Source organism: Cygnus atratus, chromosome 8, assembly GCF_013377495.2.
Source record: "Cygnus atratus isolate AKBS03 ecotype Queensland, Australia chromosome 8, CAtr_DNAZoo_HiC_assembly, whole genome shotgun sequence".
NCBI classification, from domain to species: Eukaryota; Metazoa; Chordata; class Aves; order Anseriformes; family Anatidae; genus Cygnus; species Cygnus atratus.
In genome coordinates, this window is record NC_066369.1 from 24,588,418 (window position 1) to 24,612,822 (window position 24,405).

Here is a 24,405-nt window from a genome sequence, read left to right on the forward strand (position 1 = left end):
TCATGAAGATGAAGATGGTGAATGATGATCCTGCAAAGAGAGGAGACACGAGACCCTGTGCCCACCTGACACAGGGAGCTTGGGTTGTGGTTTCCCCACTTGTCCTCAGTTTGGGTGGAGGAGATTGAATCAGCAGTGCAAGACAGGGTCTGTGTGTGTGCTTGTGCAGATCAATACAAGCACTTTTTTAAGATGAAAAAGTACATTTTCTTTAAATAAGGGAGATCTCAGCCCTGTCAGCGGCCCATCCATACCCATAGGAGGAGGTACGTGCCGCAGAGCTTGCCTTGCCTCTCCAGTATTCAATTTCGAGCAGGTGGTGCCCAGATCAGAGGGTGCCTCAAAACATTTAGAGGAAATCAGGTTACCAGCTGTGATTAATAGCTGGTAAATGCCTAATAACAATGGACACATTTCTAATGCATTTAGAAATACCAAGGCTTGCGCCGCCTCGCCTGGAGCAGTGAGGCGCTGAGTGCTCCTGAGCCACAGAGCCCCTCAGCAGCACTTAGCTCAATGGCTTTATTGGCTTTTTGGACCACACATCCTCTAAAGCCATGGGAAAAGCAGCACAGAGCGGGATGAGGAATACCACAGAAGTTTTTTTGGTTTTTGTTTTAACATTTGAGATTACTCTTTTCTCCCCTCAAAATTTAGTTTTGCAGGGAATGGAAGTGGAGTTTAATAAGTTGTTTTTTTTTTTTTTTTTTTTTTTAAATGACCCAAATAGTTTTGGACAAAAGTCTATGGACAAAAGGCCCTGACTCCCCTGCTCCTCCTGCTCCTCATCTCACCCCGTGGATCCCGAATAACATTTCCTCTAAGATGTCGATGCCTAAGTCAGTTAAATGAACTAATATACTTTGAGAGATGTGGCAGTATCCCTGAGCGTGGCCACAGAAGGAGTTGTGACATCCACACTGCCAGGTGCAGCCAGCTCTGCACCCCGCAGGAGAAATTAATTTCATTGGTAAATTTATGTGACATACTACTGTACTTTGAACCATTAAAGCAAAACAAAAGAAAAAGAAACATCAGGGAGAGGGGAGACTGAAATGTTTTATTGAAAATAAACCAGTTGTCTCAAAACATCTTGATGTGTGTTTTCCAGGAAAGGACAATATTTATCCAAAAAACATCAAAAACAAACAAAAAAGAGTTTCTCCCTCCCTATAAGATTGGAGGTGAGGAGGGTTTCCTTTCCATGTTATTCCTCATTTTAGTCCCTCTGTTCCTTCCTTTTGGTCTGTCGACAGCCTAGCTCCCCTCTGCATCTCCCAGCCCTGCTAATTTCTGGTCAATGTGCATCTCCCCGTGGGTTGCACTGGAACACACACGGTGCCTCCAGCTCCTGCTCTTCCTCCAGCTCCTGCTCTCCTCTTTGCATCAAGTGGGGCCTCGCTGGCCCCTCTGCTCTCCCTCAGACTCACCCTGTATGTCAGCGAGGCACAGGGATGAGGGCAGGGATGAGGACGGGGCATGGCAGGGCAGGACGGCTCTTGGCCCCCAGCACTGCAGGCAGTGCTGTGTCGGAGAGCACTGCAGCTCTGGGCAGCATCTCAGGCGCACGTTGGGGTTTGTAAAGGAGCGAGACCCCACCTGAGGCTCTGCAGGTGCAGTGATTATATGCCCAAAATAAAATGTTCTTTTCCTAACAGGGATGAGCAAGGCCAAAACACAAGGCCCGTGACAGTCCAACACAGTAACTGCAAAGATCTTCACCTCCTAACGTGTTGTGCATCCACTAAAGCAGAGGGTCCGTCTCAAAGCCACGTCAGTTGAAGACACTCAAGTACTTAAGCACCTGTGGCAGGTTCAGAGGAACATTTTTAGAGATACATGAGGTGGGACAAGCGCAGCCTCTGAGGGAAGGCATATGTCCAACACCAGGTGCTGCGGCTGCTGCACGCCGAGCCACTCCGTGCTGGAGCACCTTCTGGGCACAGCCCCTGAGGGAATCAGGATCATCCACGAATCCAACCAGCTACAGCCCCCAGAGCAAAGAAGGACACGTTCACAGGGTCTGGAAGAGGCTTTAGCACTGGCACCAGGAGAGGCAGAGGCCGGCAGTGCAGGGCTGCAGCGACGACAGCCCCACAGGAAGGAGGCTGCGGCTGCGCTCCTCAGAGCCCTTCCCGGGGAGCCGCCTGTCAGCGCCGCAGGGACGTGGCACGGCCTCGCTCCTCAAGGCCCGTGATGGATGGCAATATCCTAACAAGAATGCATCGCTTTCAGAGCTGTAACCAATATACAAGTCCATTGGCAGCAGATGTTATTAATGATGCCAATACATATTTTCTTATTAATCTTCCATACCAGGCTTGTGTCTATCTGCAAATGATTATCATTCATTTTCCTGACAAATCTATCAAGATCATTTATTACTGTTCGGCAAAGGATCTTCTTTTATACAAAGATTAATAACATTGCATTTTATCTGGCTGGCTGAGCCAAAGGAAATGAAATTAACAATGAACCCTACAAACATGTCATCACTTTAATTTACCGGAAAATATTTTAAAATGTTATTTAAAAGAATATACGCTGTGGTAGGCACAGTTTATTATAAAGGAAATAAATGAAACTCCATACATTTTAGCAGGATGGAGAGTAAGTTAGCAACCAGAGCGCTGTGCTTTCTCTGGTTCCTTGCACTCATTTTCTGGGACAGAGAGGGAGCAGCGTGCGCAGACCTCACCTGCTCAGGGGAAGCGCAGCTGGAAGTCACTGCTTGCTGGGTTAAAGGGGATCCTACCCAGGAACACAAGCTCTCATCCCTGCAGGGACCATTGCCCTCCCTGTATTCCCAGGGAAGTGAACATCAGGGTAAAACTTGGGGATATCTGAGGGAGAGGAGGGGACGCATGAGCTTATTGGGGACGCCTGGCTGACGGTGTCCCAGCACCCTTCTGCACTTCTGGTCACTGTTAGGAAAAGAAATGCACCTCGTGAGCTTACAGGGGTTGGTTTCTTTTATTCCTTTGTGTTGGGTTATTCCCTTCCCTTAAGTAAAATACTAAGGAAATAAATACACACCAAAGAACACATCAGAATTTCCCTCCTACTTTTACTGCAAATAATAATAATAATAATAAAAATAAAAATAGCTTTTGAATCACTTTGATCATAGCCATGAATTTCAACTTCCCACCACTGCTGTGCCTCTGCACGACATCCCCACGTTCCCAGCTCTGGCCATCCCAGGCAATGGGAATCCTGCCACTCCCCTCCGCAGCCCTCTGCCGGGAAGTGTTGCGCTTTTTTCCCCCCAGTACTGCAGCTCACGTATCCATTTCTCACTGCCCAGTGCTTCCAACACTGGCATGTTACTCCTCTTCCTTGCTGGGAGAGGAAAGGAGAAGATTGCTTAAAACAATTTTGAATTATGTAGTCAAGAAGTGCTTCTCCAACACTCCAATAAAGCCAACTTCTTACCTTCAGTGGATTCATCTTATCGTACCCAGATACTAGGGTAGGAGTAATGGCTTAAACCCCAGACAAAAGAGAATAACCCTGCTAAAACCTCAAGCTTTAACAGTCTCAAAATGCTGATGTATTGGCAAGAGGATTTCCAAGTGTTCATTTGTGTATCTCTGGGGAGCCACAAAAACCACACTTGTTAAACTGGTTGGCGTTTAACCAAACATTTTATCACTACTTAACAAAGTCTTCTTGATTCTTTTTAATTTAAGAAGTCGTCAATATTGTATAGGTCTGTAACAAATTTTTAGCAAATAAGAAAAGCCTTTTCTCTGCCTTTCCCCAAGTGTACCCTAACCCTCAAAGTCATGTATTTTCTCCACCTTTCCCTGACCCAGTGAATCTTGAAACTCATATAGGAAAGCTGGAAAATGCTTTTGCCCTGCAACAGCCCCACGATGCAAGTACTGGGCACTTCCAGAGTCAGTTATAGGTTTAAAGTCCTTCAAGTGGAACAAGGAAGTCTATGGGCATCTGATTACTGACCAAAAATGCCCCATAATGCCTGAAGGAGTCTTCATGCTTCCCCCCCTACCCCTTGTCTCAAATGAAGTTTCCAGCACCTCCGCATATCCACCTCCATCATCATAGACGGGGTGATATTGTATCAGCAGTTGCCATCTGGTCAAAGGCTGGCACCAAAGTCTCGGTGTGCCATTCAAGCACAGCCCAAGATTTCATAAGCAAAAGCTAACATATGATGCTGCGCAGTATTACAGATAAGCTGTCCAAGCAAGACCAGATGGCACCACCGTGCCAAGGACAACAAGCATATTAAGATGTCAGAGTACGAACCAAGTCAGCCTGAGCTGCTAAGTTCATGCCATTTACGCACACTATTCCTGTGAACGAAGCAAGCTGTCCTCAAATACACTGCAGAAACGCTCCTGGAGAGGGCACTTGAACAACGCTCTGTGAGCCACAAGATCTCCTCCAGGGAGTCCCACTGCCGCGCAGGAGGGAGTGCGCTCGAGTACCTCACAGTACGTGTGTAGACGCAAAACCTAAGAGCACCTGCACACACGGCACTCAGTTCCTGCTCTGCAGTGTGGTCCCTCCACTAGACTACTGTCGGGCTGGGTTAACAGCACTCAGGATGCATTACGGAGCTGCAGATCATCAGGGGTCAATTCCTCTGGCCACTTTCTGGTTTAGCCTAAGCAGGCAGGCTTATTTTTTGGGTGTGGAGGGAGGGGCCAGGGCAACCATTTTAAGAAACCCTTAATTTTTGTTGCATTCGTTCAAGAACAGGAATGTTGTTCGAAACATTCAGCTGTGACTCGCTCCCATAGCTTCCACAAAAGCAGCATTCAATTTAATATGTGAGACTCATAACCAACTCACGCAGTGCAATAGTTCACATCAGTTTGAAGAAAAAAATTCTGCTGGAAGCACAGGCAAGTAGCAGTGTCAATTTTTCATTAACCTACAGCCACTGTCTCTGTAGACCTACAGCTATAAGTAAGATTACTGTTATAATTTCTTCTTGTCCCTAAGGGAAGGGAAAAAAAAATTCACAAAACTTTTAAGGTCATTAAAAAAAACACCTTTAAATTGGAGGTAGTTTCAGTTTACTTTCATATTTCAAAATCAAATCTTAGCTTCAGCCTCACATCAAGGCAGAAATGTCAGTTGCTTTGTTTCTACATCTTCCATGAAAGAAGTTCCAGTTTATACATGAGCTGAATGCCAAGTAAATAATTTTCCTGGGGAACAAAGGCAGCTTTTCTGTTTGTTTTAAACATATGTAAATAGAGTCCCAGGAGCTGAGCTGCCTGTCACTTCAACCAGGTTTACACTCATGTCACTCCAGCTGGTTGTTTCTGACCGACCTTAGGGCAGGACCACAGAAGTTTCCCTCCCCACTCCTCCGAGCACTCACATCAAGCAGCCACTCAAGCCCTTCCCCTTTGGCCTCACACCTCACTAAAGGGGAAACAGTTTAATATGCATTACTTCTGCTAGCAAGTTTATTCTTCTTTTTATTTTTTTTTTTATTTTTTAAACTCCAGTTACAGTATCATGGGAATACTTTGGTCCTCTGTCACAGTCACCACGGCAGTTCTGAAAAGCATTTGGCAGATAAGATCAGTATCTGACAATGTATGACTACTATCAATAAACAGCCAGGGCTGTGTTTCTACATACCAGTGGTATATTAAAGACTGATGGTACCTACTGGTTTATGGGGGACAGGGAAGAAAAATGATTAAAAAAAAAACACCACCACGAGAGCACTGTCAGTCTCAGGATTTGTCTTTTCAGTAGCAGGCATTTAAACAGGGTAGAGTTATTTTCCACAAAGCCAGAAGACAAAAAGAGAAGAACAATCTCTTCAGATGCCCATCTGCTATTACTCACTTTTTTATTTAGAACTAAGAGATCAACGCACAATTAAGAGAGCTTATAATGCCTGTCATTTCCAAATGGCTTGGGTTATATCTCAATCTCCAGCACTCATTTTGGGTGTAATACCAGGTAGCACTGAGGGTTGCATCACTTCGTAGGCTATGCATAAGCCACACTTAAGGAAAATCCTCAAGTACACAAGAAACCTCAGTTTTGATTGGCCAAGTTACCATAACTTATTGATAATTCAAATCACTCAAGTATTATTCAGTGTTTTCTTCTCCCTGCTTTTTTCATCTCTTGACAAGTTTACAAAGAAAAGAATGGAGCAGAGCTTAGCTGCATTACATCCAATATGCTGCCTACACAAACGCCAGAGAAGCTAAATGAACCCCAGAACATATGGCACTCTGCTGACAGAGCTCAGAAACCGGTTCTGCATGAGCAACAAGGAACATCTTGAAACGCACAAGACATATGTGTTTTAGGAGGAAGATTGAAGTGTTTCATAATAAAACAGGACAAAGTGAAATACAAGCGCTGTATAAAATTTTAATTAAAAACTGGTTTTACCCCTCAACGTGAATATACAATATGTTTCACAGATGGATTTCATATTTAAGTATTATCCAAACCAAAAACGTAAATGAGACAAATAAAGCCTTCAAAAATGGCACAGAGGCTAAAATGTATGTAAACACTAGATGACTGTGGTGAAAACAAGGCAAGCAGGGAAAGCAACCTCTTAGCAAATGTTTACTACTGGAGTACTGAATGAAGCAGTTCATGCATATATTCTTAGTAGCAACACAATTAACTCAACATCCCAAAATTGAAGTCAGTGTAACAATACAAATATAAGCATTAGAATTTACCACCATTCAGCAACATAAGTGGTGCTTTGGTTACTTCAACACACATTTATAAGTTTCACAGGTTGTGGGGTACACTGATAATTCATGGTAAACAAATCCATAACCCATGGAAAGCCATTCACCAAACAGCTCCCCAAATCCACCCCGACTTTCAACCTCCCACCCCCACCCCGTGTGGTCCTGTCCATTCCCTGGCATCAGTGCTACATGGTTACAGAAGTGTTTGATAGCAGAACAAAGCTTTTGTGCTGTATCCTCAGGTTCCATAAATCCTTGTGAACCAAAAGAGACCATGTTTGGCAACAGCAAACTCCCTCCCCTGAAGAGGTGAGAAGATGGCTTGGATCTCCGCATCTCAGACTGCAGAGCTCTCTGTCAGAAACAATTACCCAGAACTGAACAGAAATATGAAAAAAATCTCCACACTGATAAAGCAAAGAGAAAGATTACTGTTCCTCCATGTTGTCATCCAGACAAATTATCACTGTACTTCAGAGAATTTCTCACAGAAGACAAACATAAGGAACAAACTGCGTGTCTTTGGCAAGCCAACATTGCTAACAGAGCTACAGCCTCAACTTCTAAGGGTTTTGGTTGACAATGTTTTGAATTCCATGGGCAAAGCAGTAGAAACCAAAAAAGCATTGGGGTTTGTGTTTAATCATTCACTATGTAACAGAAACAAGGATATTAGATGCTCTTTGTCACTTCCCACAACAACAGATTATTTGTTGAAACTCAAAGGAACTGGGCAAAGACTGGTTCTCTGCTGCTACCAGAGACCATCACCTACACCAGATATCATTTTTGTCACTGAGGTAGCTCATTAAGATAATCCACAGAAATGCTGTTCTCTCTTAGATTCAATTGTTTTCACTACAACTAAGCAGTGAAGAAGCTAATTTTCACTAATTTAAAAGTTTCCCCAAATTTCTTTCCTCTTAAGTCTCGAGATGTTGTCAGCATCCTGTTAATGATCACTCTGTAACAGTGAAGTAATTAACATCATGGTTGGCTTTCCTACGACCAAGACATTACATATTACAAGATTTACACAAGTAGCCACTGTTAAGAAGCTAAGAATTTTGTTGCATAGTTCAGTGTTCCAGAAAACACTTTCAATTCTAAAAATCAGGAAGATCAGAACTATATAATACCTTGCAAACAGACTGAAAAGGCAGAGACTCCTTCCAACTTACTTTCTCTGACAAACCTACAACACACCACAGAAACGCTTCCACTGTCAAGTTGTACACACCTTTGCACCCCTTACTTCCTAGAAAGAAGATGAGAATAAAACACGATAGATGTTAATAGTGCTGGTTAGCATACTTAGAAGAAAGCGCTAAAGCATTAAGATTACAAACAAACAAAGATCAGTCAGTATGAGTATAATGAACAAAGATCACCCAAGAGACATAAGCTGGTTAGGATATCCACAGTGAAGACAAACTCCTGAAAGCACATGTAGTAAAGCAGTTCATTGTCTTTTTCAATAGTCTCTTAAATTTATCAGGTTTCTATTTTGATAAGATTAAGACTTGCTTAATAATTGTCTAATTAAAAAATAATAAAACTGGGAAAATTAAAATAAGGTCTTTTTAGTAACCTGGAGATGAGATGGGACTTTTCAGCCAGGCTTCCACAAAATAATTTCTGTAACATTCACTTCAGGATCCCAAAGCACTTTACAGTCATTTAGTTAAGCTTCAGTAGAGCACAAACTCCCCATTTTATAGCTGAGGTAACAATAAGAGGGATTTTAGCACAGACTATTAATTTAACACTGAGCAGAGGTAGAAGTTCTGTTATTTTACCCCCAAAACAGGTTCCCAACCTCTGTAGGTAATTTCTTTCTCCACTCACCATTTTGGCAACCCCCTAAGCAATAGTAAAATTCAAACGTGATGCACAGTCTAAAGAGCAGTCCTCATCATCTAAGCCTCTCAGATTTGGAGTATGAACCCTCCCGCCCATCTATCTCACGAAGCTGTTCCTTACTTTATCCATCCCTATGCCTCTCGTCCCCAGTGGACCAATTTAAGCTTCCTTTCTTCTTGTTGAAAACTTTGATAAGGCAAATCGTTAAAGAGTTTGACATTTTTGCCTTTAATCCACAACAGGTCAATGACTGAGTGATTTCCAAAACAACTACTACTCAGCAAAGGATTTGGCATCCTACCGAATGAGTAGACACACTACCTGCCTACTGAGCCACTCCAAGGTCCTAAGCTATATTAAGTTATTTGTAGGAGAGAGGAGAGGGAGCAAGTTGGAAGCAGACTCTGATTTATTAAAATGAAAGTCATTAAAATATTACACTGATTAGATCGCATACTGCAAGCAACACTGGATTCTGCAAAACATTTGGTGAAAATACTCATGGGTTGTAATAGCTTGGGGAAGACAAGAGAAAGAGAGACTTGACAGAAAGCACACTAATTCTCTCTTAATCTAGCCCATTATTGCTAGACTTAAGTAGGTAGCTTTCCTTCAGGAGGTAAAACGATGGGTGTGGAGTTACGCCATCCCACTATCACTAACAGACTGCTTTGTGGATGGAAAAAGACAGGAATGAGCATAAAAAAATGCTATTTAAAACTCCACTCAGGAACCTAGAAATGTGCATTTGATAGAAGTGATTTAAATTGTATTAGAAGGCAAGGTGCATTAAACAATTACAGTTTATTACTGCACTGCTTTGCTGCCTGAACCTATACTTACCACACTGCAGCAGCAAAGGAGCAGCAGTGCTCAGTGCACTTGAGCTGTATGCGTATTAATAGAAGAGGTAGCTGAGGAAACAGGGAAGGGGCCAAAAGCTTTAAAAAACCAAGTGGCCTGAAGATTTTATGGACAGATAGTGTACTTCAGGACTTAAGTCACATTTCATAGAAAAGTTTTCCACTAACTAACTGGATTTCCAGCACAGTGCTTGGAAAAGCACTGTGCCGTATCACGGCATATAAGCTGTGGAATGACTCTGACCCAAGAGAGAAACACACATCCTGCAGCAGCTGACTCAGAAAGATGTACACACACCATCTCCCTCCGCAGCTGGAGCAGGGCCAACGACACTCATAATCTATCTGCTTCATTTGTTGCTATGCTGCCTTCAAAGGCTTCAGTGAGAATATTCATACTGGTCAGAATTCAATATATGACACTTTCTTCTTTTTCTCCTATCTAGTTTTAGCTTTTGATGGAAGAAGAAAGGTTGCCATATTACTGTATGCTTTGCTTCTTTAGTTAGGGGAATTAAACAAACATACTCCCCAGCTTCTGGACCCCTCTGAAATCTTACCTTGGTCTTCTACATTGGCCTCCAACCTCCCTCATCCCTTCCTCATGTCTTGAATTCATGGCAACTTATGTCCTTACTTATCCACACGCAAAAATCCCAAAGCTTCAGCATTCAGCCTCCTACACATTGAGCTAATAGGACTAAAGTTTGCAATGCTGGATTGCTGGGGAGGGAAAAAACAAACAGTACTTCTGTATCATAGAATGAGATGATGCCAAAGGGGAGAGCCATCCTGCAGAAGACAGTAACTTTCACTAAGCTGTGACACCAGCAAGGGCAAACACAGATAATATTGAATGAAAACTGGGTCATCATGAGAAGAACAGCAAATCTTTAAGGCTCAAACACATACAGGGAACTGCAGCAACTTTCAGATTTCAGATTTTCATTTTAAGCTAAAAGGTTGGAAAATTCTCTCTCAGAATATTCTGTGCCTATTTAGGATCCATTTGGATATCTTTACTTTCATGAGCAGCAAGAAAAACTATTCCTTTATGGACTACTAAAGAGCAGGAACATACTAATGAATGCATACCAGGTACTGGTAGCACAATGCTCTACAGCCATCATGCCTTCAGCGGCATTGCTTGGGTAAGTTTTATTTTGCAAATCTGCAAAAAAGGTATGCTACTTCATAGAGTGCCTCAACACTTATCCATAAGACTGTGCAGCTAATGCCCTTTGAAAGCAGTAATGTGCTAAATGGCATCAGGGACAGGAAGTTATCAGTGTTAATCCACTTCAACTGGTTTAACTGCTACAAGGAATAGAAATGTCTATATGGAAGACACTTCCTCTGAGAGTCCCCTTTCCTGAAACAGAAGCACACAGCCTTTCAACGTGCTTTCCCACTAGCATAATTGCTCACCAACTGCTTTCTCAAATCAATTATGTTGTCTCAGCATTAAAGGATGGAAGGCAGAGTAGACCAACTTTTTGTTTATCTTTGCATGCTGGCAGGTTACAGTCAGATGTTCTGCCATCTGTACTGCAAGCTTTATCCTTTATCCAATCCTAACAGGTAATATGGCATTGGTGTAACTGAATCTGTTCGCTCAGTCAGGGAAGGAGCCAGAATATGCATTTGTTTTTCCCCCCCCATTCTAAAAGGAAGCAGGAGATGGACACACTTGCCCTTTTAAAACATTCTGCTTTTCAATAGATGGGCAATTTGCCCTGGTCTGCTAATGTGGGATCTGTTCAATGCAAGGCTGAAAAGGTTCCATCCCTGGGGAAAGCATTGAACCGCTGATGAACATTTGGTGGCCTTTAGCAAAAAGGATGCGATTTTTGCCAACAGGATCCCAGCAGGCTGGGAAGGACAGGCTCCAAATTAGGTGGGATTGTGATGCAGGAACTTCAGAAAGCCTGTACTGGGTATAACAAGCTTGCTGACTAGCTCCAGTCTTTCCCCCTCCCCACTCATTTCCTATTTGTATTTTTAAAAATTACAAGTATAATGGTAAACGTCACGACTGCACTCAAGAAAACCTGGAAACTTTCAAACACGTAGGGTATGTGAAGACAACTTTTCTTCTGATACAAAGATCTAGGTGGGTTTCTTTAAAATTTGACATTATTTGAAAATTTGTGATTAAAGGTGCTTGAAACTACTTTGAAAGCATGTCTGTAGGTCAGTATCAGTTTTCTTTCTGCTTTTCTCAAAAATAAACAATACAAACCCAATTTTCTAGAAAACCATTCCAATTCCCTCTTTCCCAGAGCAGACGCTTTTATATCAACACTTGCATTTGCCTCCCCCTCAGACACCCTCTCTGAACACTAGGACATATTGCTTCTTCAACCAATTCTATTTATGTTACTAAATAGATTTAATTATTTAAATAATAATTGACTACAGCTGAAACCTGACTTATGTCAGACAGGAATATCCAGCAGACCTATTTGTCTTCAAATGACTATTTTCTGATAGTCTCAAAGGAGCAACACCATCTTAATTAACTGTGGAGGAGCTTAGTACTTTTTTTTTTTTTTTTTTTTTTAAGGGGGGAGTTGTTGCTCCTGATAGTGGTGCAGGGGGTAGAGTAGGGGGTGTGTGGTTCTGCTAATAGCATTCATTTGGCAACCCAGGCCAAAATCCCATTTCTCCAAAACCCTGCCCAGCCATAATTATACCTTAAAAATAGAGTACAAATATTTGTCACACAAAAATTGTTTTCGTAAGAAATATCAACATTGTGTACTGTGCATTTCCAGCTAGATTGCTATCAGGAGTGTGGTTTTTGGTCTGAAACAGTGCCAGAAGCTTTTTGGTACATGTTTCTATATATTTTCTCGAGACTGTCTTCAAAGATTGCTCTGTGAGACTTCCCTTTGTATACAGCTGCACGACTGGACCAGTATTCACCATTATCCAAGTGAACAGTGGTGTTCCGCTGCACTGGTGAACTGTCAACACAAAGAAGATATGAAATAATGATCAAATCAAGATAAATAAGAGGAAACAGAAGTACAAATCCAAATGCAGAAGCAGAAATCCAAATGTGAAGCTGCTAACCACAGATTACCTTTCACAGATAGAAACAAAAACTGCACTGCAGCTACATCTAGGAAATGGAAGCCCACCCTACTTTATTCATTCACACATCCTCCCCCACCTATCCTTGTGGACTTGGTAATACCTCCCAAATAGAAAGAGAATTAATTCTAAAAGAGCATGCAGTCATTTTGCTGTATTTTGACAGGCAGTGTGACTAGGCACTGAGCCTATGCAAGAGCAACACAGTAGGATTTCTGTGTCCTTTGAAGGTCAAAATGTAACCACAACCAGCTATTTCAATATGAAGACAATCTATCAGAGGTATATTAAATTACTGTGGTTGCAGCTGTAAAGTGTTCTGTCGGAAGCATCTTGGATTAAGTATTCTATGAGATACATTATGATATAATGGCAATCGAGTGTTCCTTCCCCACCCCATCTTATGTGTCACTGTTTTAATACCAAACACAGTCTCATAGTTTAGTTGCTTTGAGATATTATTTCCTTTATCTATGAAGTGAAATTTATTCTCTGAAAATCATTGCAAAACACTGCCAAATCTGAAGTACGTATAGCTAAACTTCATGATTGTTTGCCTCTCTTGAGACTTTCAAAGAAAAAGATTTTGTTATATAACAAAAGGAGTTATTTTACTGTAATAAAGCATGAAACAAACAGATGAAAAATCATCAGCAGAAAATGACTACTAAAGTGACATTTTTCATATCTCCTTGGAGACTTAGGCACCTATGACACTTAAAGATTAGAACTGAGTTATCTTCAGCCTTTCACAAAGGCTCGCAAGTCTGCAAAAAGAAACTTGGAATGTGAAGCTTATGGTGACCATCTTCCCTTAGGAAATGAAATACATTTCACAGAGAAGTTTTATATTTTGTTATATACATATCATTTATTAATCTACTATGGTCAAACCAATCCTCAAAACTTTGTCCTCAAGTTCATATCAACAAACATGCATGACAAGAAGGAATGCTTGTGTCAAAGGACGCACAAATATACTTGCAGCTAGCTGCATTAAAGCATAAGCTTTTCATTTTAAGAAGGGAAAATGGTGAGGTAAGAAAAGGAAAATCAGCATTATCATTTTTTTAAACTCACATTTCCAAGATTCTCTCTCCCACAGAAAACAAAAGTAGTATTATGGTCATATCAATCTATACCACATAAAACAACAAAAATCTCTAAGTGACTCCAATATTAAAGAGGAAGAAAGGTCACCTTCATGCTTTTTTTTTAAAAAAAAAAGTCCCAACATTTTAAGTCAGTCAACAGCATGAGGAAAATTTAAACCTGCTTATCATCCTGGAGAGGGTGATCTGTGCTCTACAGTTTGGACACAATGAAACCAACCTACCAAACAGCAAAATCAATAGAAAAGTTATATAGGTCTGTGTTAAATGTAGACAAGTCAATACTCTGGAGGCCCATCAACAGTCGAACTTTTACCACCTCCTTTTGGCGGTCTGCGTTACCTCAGTTCTGACTGAGAATTCTCAGTCTGACAAATAAGCATGGCACTGAAAACAGCACTTGCAACTATACAATAAGCAGCTTTACATCATTTTTCTTAGAATCCATTTCCTGTATTGAGCTTTGTACTTTCATTTTCCTCTACTAAAAGCAGAATCTACATAGAGACACTCAAAACCCAACCACTTAGGACTGCAGTAAAAGAAAGCCTCAAAGAACAATAGCAACTTTCACAAATTCCTTATTCTGTTTCTGAAAAAGAATTAAGTGTGTGTGTGTGCATGCGTTTCCCATTAGCCAGACCTTGCACATGAGATGCTTAGCACTGGTGTGGACACAGATACAACCAACCTAGAGAAGAGTCCCTCTCCTATCTCAACTGGAAACCAACCGACAACCTGAGCTAAGCAATCCAGGAATTACACTCACAAATCATATTAACAGCAGGATTTCTGCACGCAACTCCCTGCTCAGAAATACCTGTCATATGCTTTTGTTCCATCATACATCTCCTTTAAGAGTCCCAGAAGTTCTTTTCTGAGTGAATCATATACTAAATATTTCACAAAACACGGACCTTTTCCTTGCTCCCAGTGGTTTTCAATCATCTGCTTTACTGCCAACATTTGGTCGACAGTACCATGTCCTTCTATGAACTCTTTCTCTGTCCTTGTATCCTGTTTATGAGCACTGTGGCAAACACTTGGCAATCAGACTGTCCTCGAGTCTTTTTATTTCTCACCCTTCAGTGAATGGGATTAGTGCTGCTGGCCTCTAAACCCAAGGACCACTCCTTTCCCAAGCTGAGTGCCACATTTTATACCCCCATCACTTCTTGATTCCCTAGTATTAGGATTTGTTTCTTCTTTTTTCATAGTCTGCAGTCTCAGCATCAATCTCAAACTCCCAAAGCTGCCTCAAAACAAAAACTTGCACGTTCTCTCTCAGAAACATTTCCTACACAATTTAATTGCAGCAGCTGTCAGGACAAAGGATAAGGTAGCAAAAAGGCTACATGCAGAGTACAGGAGTGAGCACAGGTACAGAAACACTAACAACTTCAGTAGCAACTCCACCTTCATGCAAGAATCTAAGACTTACTAGATCCCTTGAACAGCAGTGACCACAAATTACAGGAATTAAAAAAAAAGGGCCAACAAATAGATGAACTCTTTGGAGTTTACTAATCTCAAGTAGAAGTTCACTATGCTATGCATACTGAACTAACCCTCTTTTTGGTGGTACACAGTGGTGAGTTGGGAAGCCTATGTCACAAAATATTGCATCACTTTAATTATTTAAATAAACTTTTTTTTTAAATGTCAAGCAATCTCTAATTTAGCACCACATTTCTAGGACTTTGTCTTAATATAAAGAAAAACAGAAAATCCATACAACCCTAAATGCTTTATATTGCTTCGTATCTTTCTTCCAACAAGTATCCAGAATGTTCTACAAAATACTGTGCATGTACATAGAGAAACATCAGAACTGATAACTTCTATTGCAGAAGTTCTCAAATACCAAAACAATTAGTGTATTAAGTAAAATATTCAAATGAAAACCTAGATATATATGTGAGGAGCACATACAATAATTAATTTATATAAACAAGGTTTTCAAAATGTCTTCTGAAGTATGACACACCGAATCACTAGACCATTCTATGCATTTGCAGTGCTTTTTTTTTTTTTTTTTTTTAAGATGCTTCTCTTTTCCAGCATGTGTTTTGGAAAAAAAAAAAAAAAAAACCTCACCCGAAAGCCTTATTATGAAATAAGTTTTAATTTATTTTTGCATTCCCATAATTTTAAGGAAAGATCATCAAATAGATATTTTTAAAGTTACATTTACTCTCTGACTTATAAAATCCAACAACTACTGCCCACGGATCATTTTTATGACCAAGCCCAGTTCTAAAATCAGAATTTTATGAAGACTATACTGACACAGTTCCAAACACCATGAAAGGTATGATGATAATTAACTGTATTTTGCTTTTAGGTGAAAAAGCTTGCTAGGACTAACTCCTACGGAAGCCTTTTCCCAGTGCAATATAACACACAGCTCAAAATAGGAAAAGAAATTTTTAGCTAAATTTAAAGGGCAATATCGTGAGTATGACTGTTCTCTCTTGGTCAGAGGAATACTCCATACCTGCTCTGCAGTTCACTCATGGATAAGTGCGCTTTATGAGAAGAGTCTCTTGTCTTAGTCAAGTCTCCTTGTGATGAGTTACTTTCATTCTAAAAAAAAAAAAAAAAGCACACCAGAAAATCAAATTCTCATTACCTTGGTTTCTGATTACAATGATCTCATTTCAAAAATACATTCTTTCCACTTAGAAAACTATTAAAGTGCTTACATTTCTTGGGGGAGAAAGGGACAAAGTGTAATGAGCCAAATGCCATTTATGAACACTTTTAATTAAGTTCAGCACAACTCAGCTAATATTTTTCAGGTAATAAACTGGAAAGAATTTCTAGACATTGTAGATCTAAAGAACCATGCAGACAGCATAAGCTTCAATAATCCCCCAAAACATGTGGGTTAAATACTATGAAACCTGTTGCTCACTGCTTTACTTTGTTTCTTGTAGAAGACGGGGGGGGGGGGGGAGAACCAAAAAAGAACCCTAATGAATTAACAACTTTTGTAATGAGCTACTGTTACCTACATCCTGGATTTTACCAAGTAGAAGCGTTTCTATCCATCCAAATACATCCATTCCATACACAGGGCTAAGAACATGCTTACCCAACATTAAAAATAAGTTTTAAAAATATACCTAAGGATCCTTCAGTGGTATTCCTAACGGTTGCTAAGAAGCAATCTGACCTTCAAAATACTACCTAGATATTAATAAACCCACATTTGGCCTCTTAGGTAAGCATGGAACGAAACACTTCATTTGAAGCAAGCCAGTTGCCCACCTGAGACAGGAGGGTAGAAATTCCATCCACACTCGACCACACACACACTACTGCGGAGGGCAAAGACACTACTTAAGAGATGGTATTAAGTGATGCTTTTAGCAGAAGCTAATAGCTGCAAAGATTAGTAAACAAAATCGTCTTTCACACTACATCACAAATAACTGGAAAAAAGTAAGTTAAAATAACGCAACTTGTCGGTAACACAAAACTTGAAGAAAAGACAGTAAAGTCAGTGGTAGATGGCAATAAGATGCAGAACAAGGTGCATAGCAGGAGCATGGATGTGGAAAAACCTAACAATTTATCGTGGTGAAATACAAAGGTAATATGTGTTTGTAAACAGGAAAACTCTCTTCCTTCAACAGTCACAGACTATAAAGCACCGAGCAGAGGAAATGGGGTACAGTGGTAAATAAAACTCTGCAGAATTTGCCTGAGGCAAATTATGTTCTGGATAGCAAAGAACGATGGAAACATTATGATACTGTCAGAATGTCACATTGGAAAGCTACAGTGGACACCCTAAGGAATCTGCAGCAGAGCTCCAGTCACGCTGTTTTTACAGAGCACTATGGAAACTGAATTTTGGAAAACGCAGATGGATGCTTCTGGGAATGGTTGTTTAGCATTATGTTCTTTGGAATAGAAAAGAGTAAGAGATACTTTGTAAACTCTCAAAGTTTGGAAGAGGATCCACACTGGAGCCAAAAATCTACTCACCCCATTGTGTGCACTTCCTTTGCTACTCCCTCACTTTCAGGATGACCCATCTACCTCATCCATCCACTGCGTAACAACACCGCCTGGATTTTGGGCCTTCTGGGGAAGCCCAATACAATCTTGGCATATTTTACAGTACTCAGTGGAAGTAGACCTGATTTTAACTAACTAACTAACTAAATTGGGAATTCAGAGCCAAGGTTCTTCAGTATATCATGCAGCAGCAGACTAAGATAACAACCTTCTTTTACTTCCCCAGCCCTCTGCCAAGAGTTTACTGTAGTCACTGAAGTCATTGCATCCCAGCCAGTACAGTTCAAACATCATCAAATTAGTGTTACACCTACTTTTTCTGCATTGGACCTTGAGGTGGGGTGGGCAAGGCTCTCACACTCTTTGTCACACTTCCCACAGACGTAGTAAACTCTGGCAGAGGGGTAAGGTGGACAGTTGGGGACGATATCGACTTAAAATTGCAGCAACCTTTGAAGGCTGATTTCTGTCAACACTCCTTTTTCTACAAGGAGAAACTGAAGCAAAAAATATCTTTCCCCACTTTGAGTAACTCATCTCTCTTTGAACCGATCAATAACAACAGTGTGGTAGATTGTCTGACAAAAATAATAATTTCATCAGAGCTCCTTATCTTAATCTTACCTACTCTCATCCTTATATCCTTTTACCTTACCTTTCCTTTACCTCCTCTCACACTTAAGACCCTAAGTTCTCTGCAGATAGACAATCCTGTCGTTCAATTTGTACAACACTTTGCTCAGGGAGATACCATGCCACAACTGAGTTTCTCAAAATCACAGTAGCAAAAACTGCTATCTGACTGAAATTACACTTCAAAATTCCTCAAGGACAAAATATTCTGGTCCCAGGCATGGCCTCATTAGATTTCATCGAAAGCCACATAATTAGGAGGGAAAAAAAAGCACGCATCTGAAGCATAATATTAGGTCTCCAACAGCTGGACACAAGCAGCTGTTGATGTGCAGCTGCACAACTTGCTAAGCCCTTCATGTTCTTTAATAGATCTCCAACATATTTTTTTGGTTAAACTGAAAGCAGGGGAACCAGATAAAAAGAAAATTTAATTGTCCTCTATACCCTATGAGGAGGCCACCTGTCTCCAAAGGCTCCGCATAAGGAGGCTACTGAAACCAGCATGAAAAAGTTCAGCTTATGTACAGAATCCACATTTCTACAATGACGTTTGCCTCAAAAGACATCAGAACAGATCCAACACTGTAAGCACAACTGTCTTCCTCAACCATCTTGGAGGAAAGAAAATATTTAGTTTGAGTCAAACTTACAAATACTAGGCGCTGTCTAGCACTGTGTGTCCTTAAAATATTTTTCACTCTTTTATGGATCTCATCTCCATTTGCTGGTGGAAGACAACCAGAGTTAAATCTGCAAGAGGAAGAGGAAAAACAAACAAAAAAGAAATATTTCCTTGTTGAAAAAGCTCCAACTTGCTTTTCACTGATTTTTTTTTTTTTTTTTTTAATTATGAAGCATGCATTACTTCCGTCTAGTTGGAACATATACAATGTCTGGATTTGATTCTTTTTCTCCTCTGGGGTACAAGTAAAGAAACATTTCGAAGCACTGCATAAACAACATGCATCCGCAATTCCAGCATAAGATACAAAACACAGAAAATGTTGATGATTTTGTAACTTGAGTAATATTTCTGTAATGTCTGTATTGTCCCTACAGAACAGAAAAGCTATACAGTTATTCTATTCCCAGTGATCAGGCTCCATTTTTCTCTTTTTAAAGGAAGTATTACACACATGAAATTCTTTTCACTGAAATAAATCAACAGGAAGATAATCGCAATGTGTGCAAATAGGAAAGCCTATGGAGTTCAAAAACAGCAAATTCACAATCTTTGTGAAAAGGGAGCGTGAGATTGTGTAAGTAAACTTTTCATCAGAGTGAACAGAAACAGGGTACTAAATCAAGAATGTGCATCTTCATTTCAATGTTTCCTAACATCCAAGAAGCTGATTTGCACGAAGAAAATAAAAAGTCATGATATGTTTTTTATTAAAACTCATGCTAAGATATATACGGGTCACTAGCCAAGCAGCCAGCTGTAGATCAGCCCCAGATTCTGTAATTTGATCTAATGGAAAAACACCCAGCGGCAAGACTGGTGGCCGTACTCTGGGTGGATTATGAGCACAAGAAACAGGGACATCCTTTAATAGTTGGCTTCACAAATTCAGTGCAGCAGAGAAACATCATGACTCTGAACGTTGATTCTACATGGGGCTCTGGAGGGGTTTGTGGGACTGGAACTGCCTTCTGACCTTTTCTCTCCAGTTTATCACATTCCCTGACCCTCTCCTCTCTCTGAAAATCCCAGCCTGATCAGATAAAGCTTAGTTTACCTTCATCTAACTTCCAGAAATCTCAATACAACTAAGAAACAGTGCAGTTCCTTTCAAAAAGGACAACCCAAATACACATTGAAAGTCTCAGTCCAAAATGTGTTACTTGGCAACGTGAAAAGTAACGGAAACATGATCTAGAAAATGTGAAGTGCCAGGCTGACTTGAATAATACAGACAGGGCTGGGATCACCTCAAAATCTTTTGGATTATTCCTTCCGTTATCAGAGGGATAAAAATGCGACCAGAAAGTGACTAGTTCTCTGCTTTCACACAAGCTTCTTCTATTTTCCTGTACATAATTAACTTACACAGACTCATTTATTATTGCTTACCTTTCCGAAATCTCTCTATTCTAAACAACCCCAATATTTTCAGCCCATTTATGAGTTTCCTTAAATCAAATCATCCATTTCTGAATGCTTCTGTTTTTCTCCAAGAAAGGATGCCAATAAATGGTACAATATTGGAAGAATGAATCATATAATCTATAGGGGGATGTATTTTCCATACTTCTAATGACATTTAACATTGCTGTTATAGCCAGCTTTGTGAAAATCCTTGCCTGTAATGATCCACAGATAAACATTCATATTAGAATCCTGAACATTTACAATTAATTTAAAACCCAACAGCACGTATGGCAAATCCATATTGTTCAATTCTTTTGCATACTAGAATCTAACGATCTGTTGCATTAAAAGATCTCACATAATTTTTCCTAAAAGAAAGTGGTTTGTGAATTTCTGTTAAGAGAGAAAAGCACTGTCTTTAAAGAAATAGAGGTCTAAACCACTTAAGCAGGCAGGAACATTTATTTCCTTAACACAGTCAAACACAGTTTGATGTACAGCATTACAAGGCAAGTGCTGTATCACTGGCAGTTTTTGAAAAAAAACAAAGAAACCACCAAACCCTGCATGCCTGCTAAAACACACTACTTAGAATAAATCACATCAGGCAGGCATCAAAAAACTCCAAAAAACATCTTAAGATGTCCTATTGGCCCTTACAAACAATAACACTAAGGAAATTCTGAAATGCGTGTTTAAAAATCTGCATTCTAGGTGCAGTAATAGGGAATCATTTCGCATTTAACAAACAAAAGCTAGACTCTGTAACTCTAGAATTTATGGCATTTTCCTCTTATTTATACAGCAGCTGCTGTTCTTCCAACATTCAGGTTGCCGGAGCTGAGAATTTGGAATAGATTGCCGTGGGGAAATAAATTTTATGAAATTCCTGTGTAAGATTTCAGATCATTGATATTAATCTTAAATTTACAAATATCCTTGGAGACACATGTATTTACTTTTGAAAAAATGAAAACCCAAGCTTGCTACTGTATTAATTTAGAAAATATGTGACCATGTCTGCAAGAAGAAAATTTAAGTACTTAAATCAAGAACTATTAGATTTATTTCTCCAGGTGATTTTATTGATCAATCCACTAGTGTGCGCTGTGGTGTAAGAAATGTTAGCCACTCACACACATCCCAAACTTAATTTACAAAAAAAACCCGAAACCTTAAGTATGATTAAAAACAGTATCAGCTTATTTTTAATTACTTTTGCTAGTATTGTCATTGTCTAATTTTAGTAATAACTATTAAGTTTTAGTCACATTTAAAGTCATAACGTTAATATTTACATCCACCAAAATGCACACTAACATAAAATCCTGCCTTGAAATGCAACACCCATAATCTGAAGTGAAACCTTTTTATGATATGCTAACTCCCCCATTGGAAATGTTTTATACAAGAAGCTTTAAAGCACAGCTTCCTAAACTATAAATAAAGGGATTCCATTTGCCTAAAATGACCAATAATGTGTTTTTAAAATGACTAGCCATTTATTTATGTGATTAAGGTGTCAGTATTGTATTGCAATGTTGAAAGGAAAGTCATTTCATTTCAATGACTGTTTGTCCTGATAAACGAAATAAACTTCTACAGCTGTATTCTTTGTCATACTTCCAATTTTCCCTGAGACTTGCAAACATTCTGCAGTTACATCAGTTTAAATTGTTTATTGATTCCAATAGATTGTATAAACACTTTGGAAATATAGCTCAGTGACCTAGAAAAAGCCAGATCAATCGGAGAACTTCTCAAGATTAATTTCAAAGATGTTGTGTCGAGTACGATCAAGGAAACAGAACCATTTCCCTTGTAATGTGACTAAAAGCATTTATTTTCTTTATGAGATAAGAATTTTTTTTTTAAGGTCATGCAGACAACATCTACCTTGATAGAAAAAAAGCAGCCAAGCACAGTCTAGATCTTGTGCTAAAGATCAAAGCTATTTTTGCATATAATTTTATCCATTAGGATGAAATACTCCATTAGAAATACAAACAGGATACATCCAGCCACATACGCTAGTTAAACAGCAGCTTGCATACTTGAGAGCAGTAATAAATAGGAATTTTCAAATGTCAGACAATCCAATCATTCACTTGCACATAGTGAAAATGTTAATATCACATTTCAGCAGGAGATACTAATACATTTCATATCAGTAGAATTAATGCAAAAGCCTGCTGCAGAATATTTGCAATGCCTATCGTGACCCCTTCCCCCACCATCACACCTCCTAGCCTTGTGAACAGCTCTGTGCATGTGGCCTCCATGAAGAATTCATCAGCTTCAAAGACACAGACTTCACGCTGAGCAAAACCACATACAAGGACAAACTACCAGAGGACAGAAATCAATGAAGTACTGTAGTACCAGCTTCACAATTGGAGAGGACGCCACTGTAATTGGGGGCAAGGGGAAGGGAGAGAAAGAAATAACTCTTAAGCTAAGTACAGAAAAAGCCAACAACCACAAAATAAAACAACCTACAAGAACTTATGCATGGAACATGAGAAATTTTCAGGAAACTCAAATATAATTAACTCTGAAATGGAAAAAAAGTCATAGATTTTATATCAAGTAGGTGTTTATACAGCATGCACAGTAAGTGAAGAATTTATTTCACTTAAAAGGACACGAAGTAGTAATCTGTAAGATACACATGGTTCTCAGTATACAGTGGTCTGGAACAGAGGCACAATAGAAAGGCTGAGCTACACTTAATGAGTTTTACTGGTCTACTTGATAGAGGTTGCACTTTTGTTTTGCCTTCTCTGAAAATATCTGATGGCGGTAAACCTTAGTGTAAACACAACTATACTAGCACAGAAGTGCTTTATAGACTATATTGGTACATACTGTTCTGTGAATTGTAATGAAAATGTAACAACATGAAAATCCTTACATGCTCACAATTTGAAGTGGAGGAAATACGCTGCTTCCACAATGCCAGGATACTTACTATGAAGCACAAACAGTTACATACAGCCAAGGCCTCAAATCAAAGAACAACAGCTTAAACATTTGGAAGCAATAGTTGACAGTCTGTCTGTGCTCAATTACTCTTCATCTTCAGTAAGAAATTAAAAAAAAAAAAAGGGTAAAAATACCTCATCCTTTCTAAATAGTTTCTCTTATATTCAAGAGCCCTGTTTACTGATAGGCCTTGAAGCACCACAGACATTTGCAGTGAAGAGTTTCAAAATTCACAAATGTTTTCTTTTCTCCCCCTAAATTTTACATCTAGCCCTTAAAACTAAGGCAGAATAAATCATGTATAAATAAATAAAAATAAATAAATAAATAAATTCATGTATAACATGAATCCCAAGAGGTAGAAAGCTTCTGAGATTTCAAGGAAGGCCCAATATCTAACTGAGTAGTTCCCCAACAAAAGTTCAAGTCATTCTTGTACTAAATGTTTAGCATGTCAGAACTGGTTGGCACTTTCTTGTACTCTTTGGAAGCTTTCAGATTATGCTATCTTCTCTGAATTTATTCATTTATACACAAAAGGCTTTGACAGCAATCAGTTTCAAATTTACCTACTGCTGCTGCAAAATCAACCAATGAAGATGACAAATAGTAGAGAAGCTGGTCAAAAATACAAAATGAGGCTTATGCACTACTCAGTCTGCAGAATATGCCACGAAGTAACCGATCTTCAAGTTCTGCTTCCAGAGATCAACTTAGAGAAGGCAAAATAAGTAAACTTCCTCAAGAGGTAAGAACGGTAAACACAGAAGATTCAAGAACCACCTTACTACCAAATGAAATTCGAAAAGTTCCAAAATAATTAGATTTAAATAGCTAAAACAAGATAGGAAACCTAGTTGTAGTTTCTCCTTAGAGCAAGTCTTTTTCTGAAAAGCCTGCTGATTTTTTTTTGTTCCACTTTGTTCTGAGAACTTCCTACTACTTAAACATGTATTCTCACAGAAGTTAACCCTGTCTTTGGATGCATTCCACTTTCTAAAATA

At 39.5% G+C, this 24,405-nt stretch overlaps 1 protein-coding gene across 1 annotated transcript in view; it reads right to left on the reverse strand.

The window, feature by feature from the left end:
• Window positions 1-5,936: 5,936 nt before the first annotated feature.
• Window positions 5,937-24,405, reverse strand: part of SPATA6 (spermatogenesis associated 6) — a 43,282-nt gene continuing 24,813 nt past the window's right edge. Inside the window, 3 exon segments of the mRNA XM_035537815.2 lie at window positions 5,937-12,417; window positions 16,157-16,245; window positions 18,975-19,074. Coding sequence (XP_035393708.1) covers window positions 12,237-12,417; window positions 16,157-16,245; window positions 18,975-19,074 — 370 coding nt within the window. The 3' untranslated portion in view covers window positions 5,937-12,236.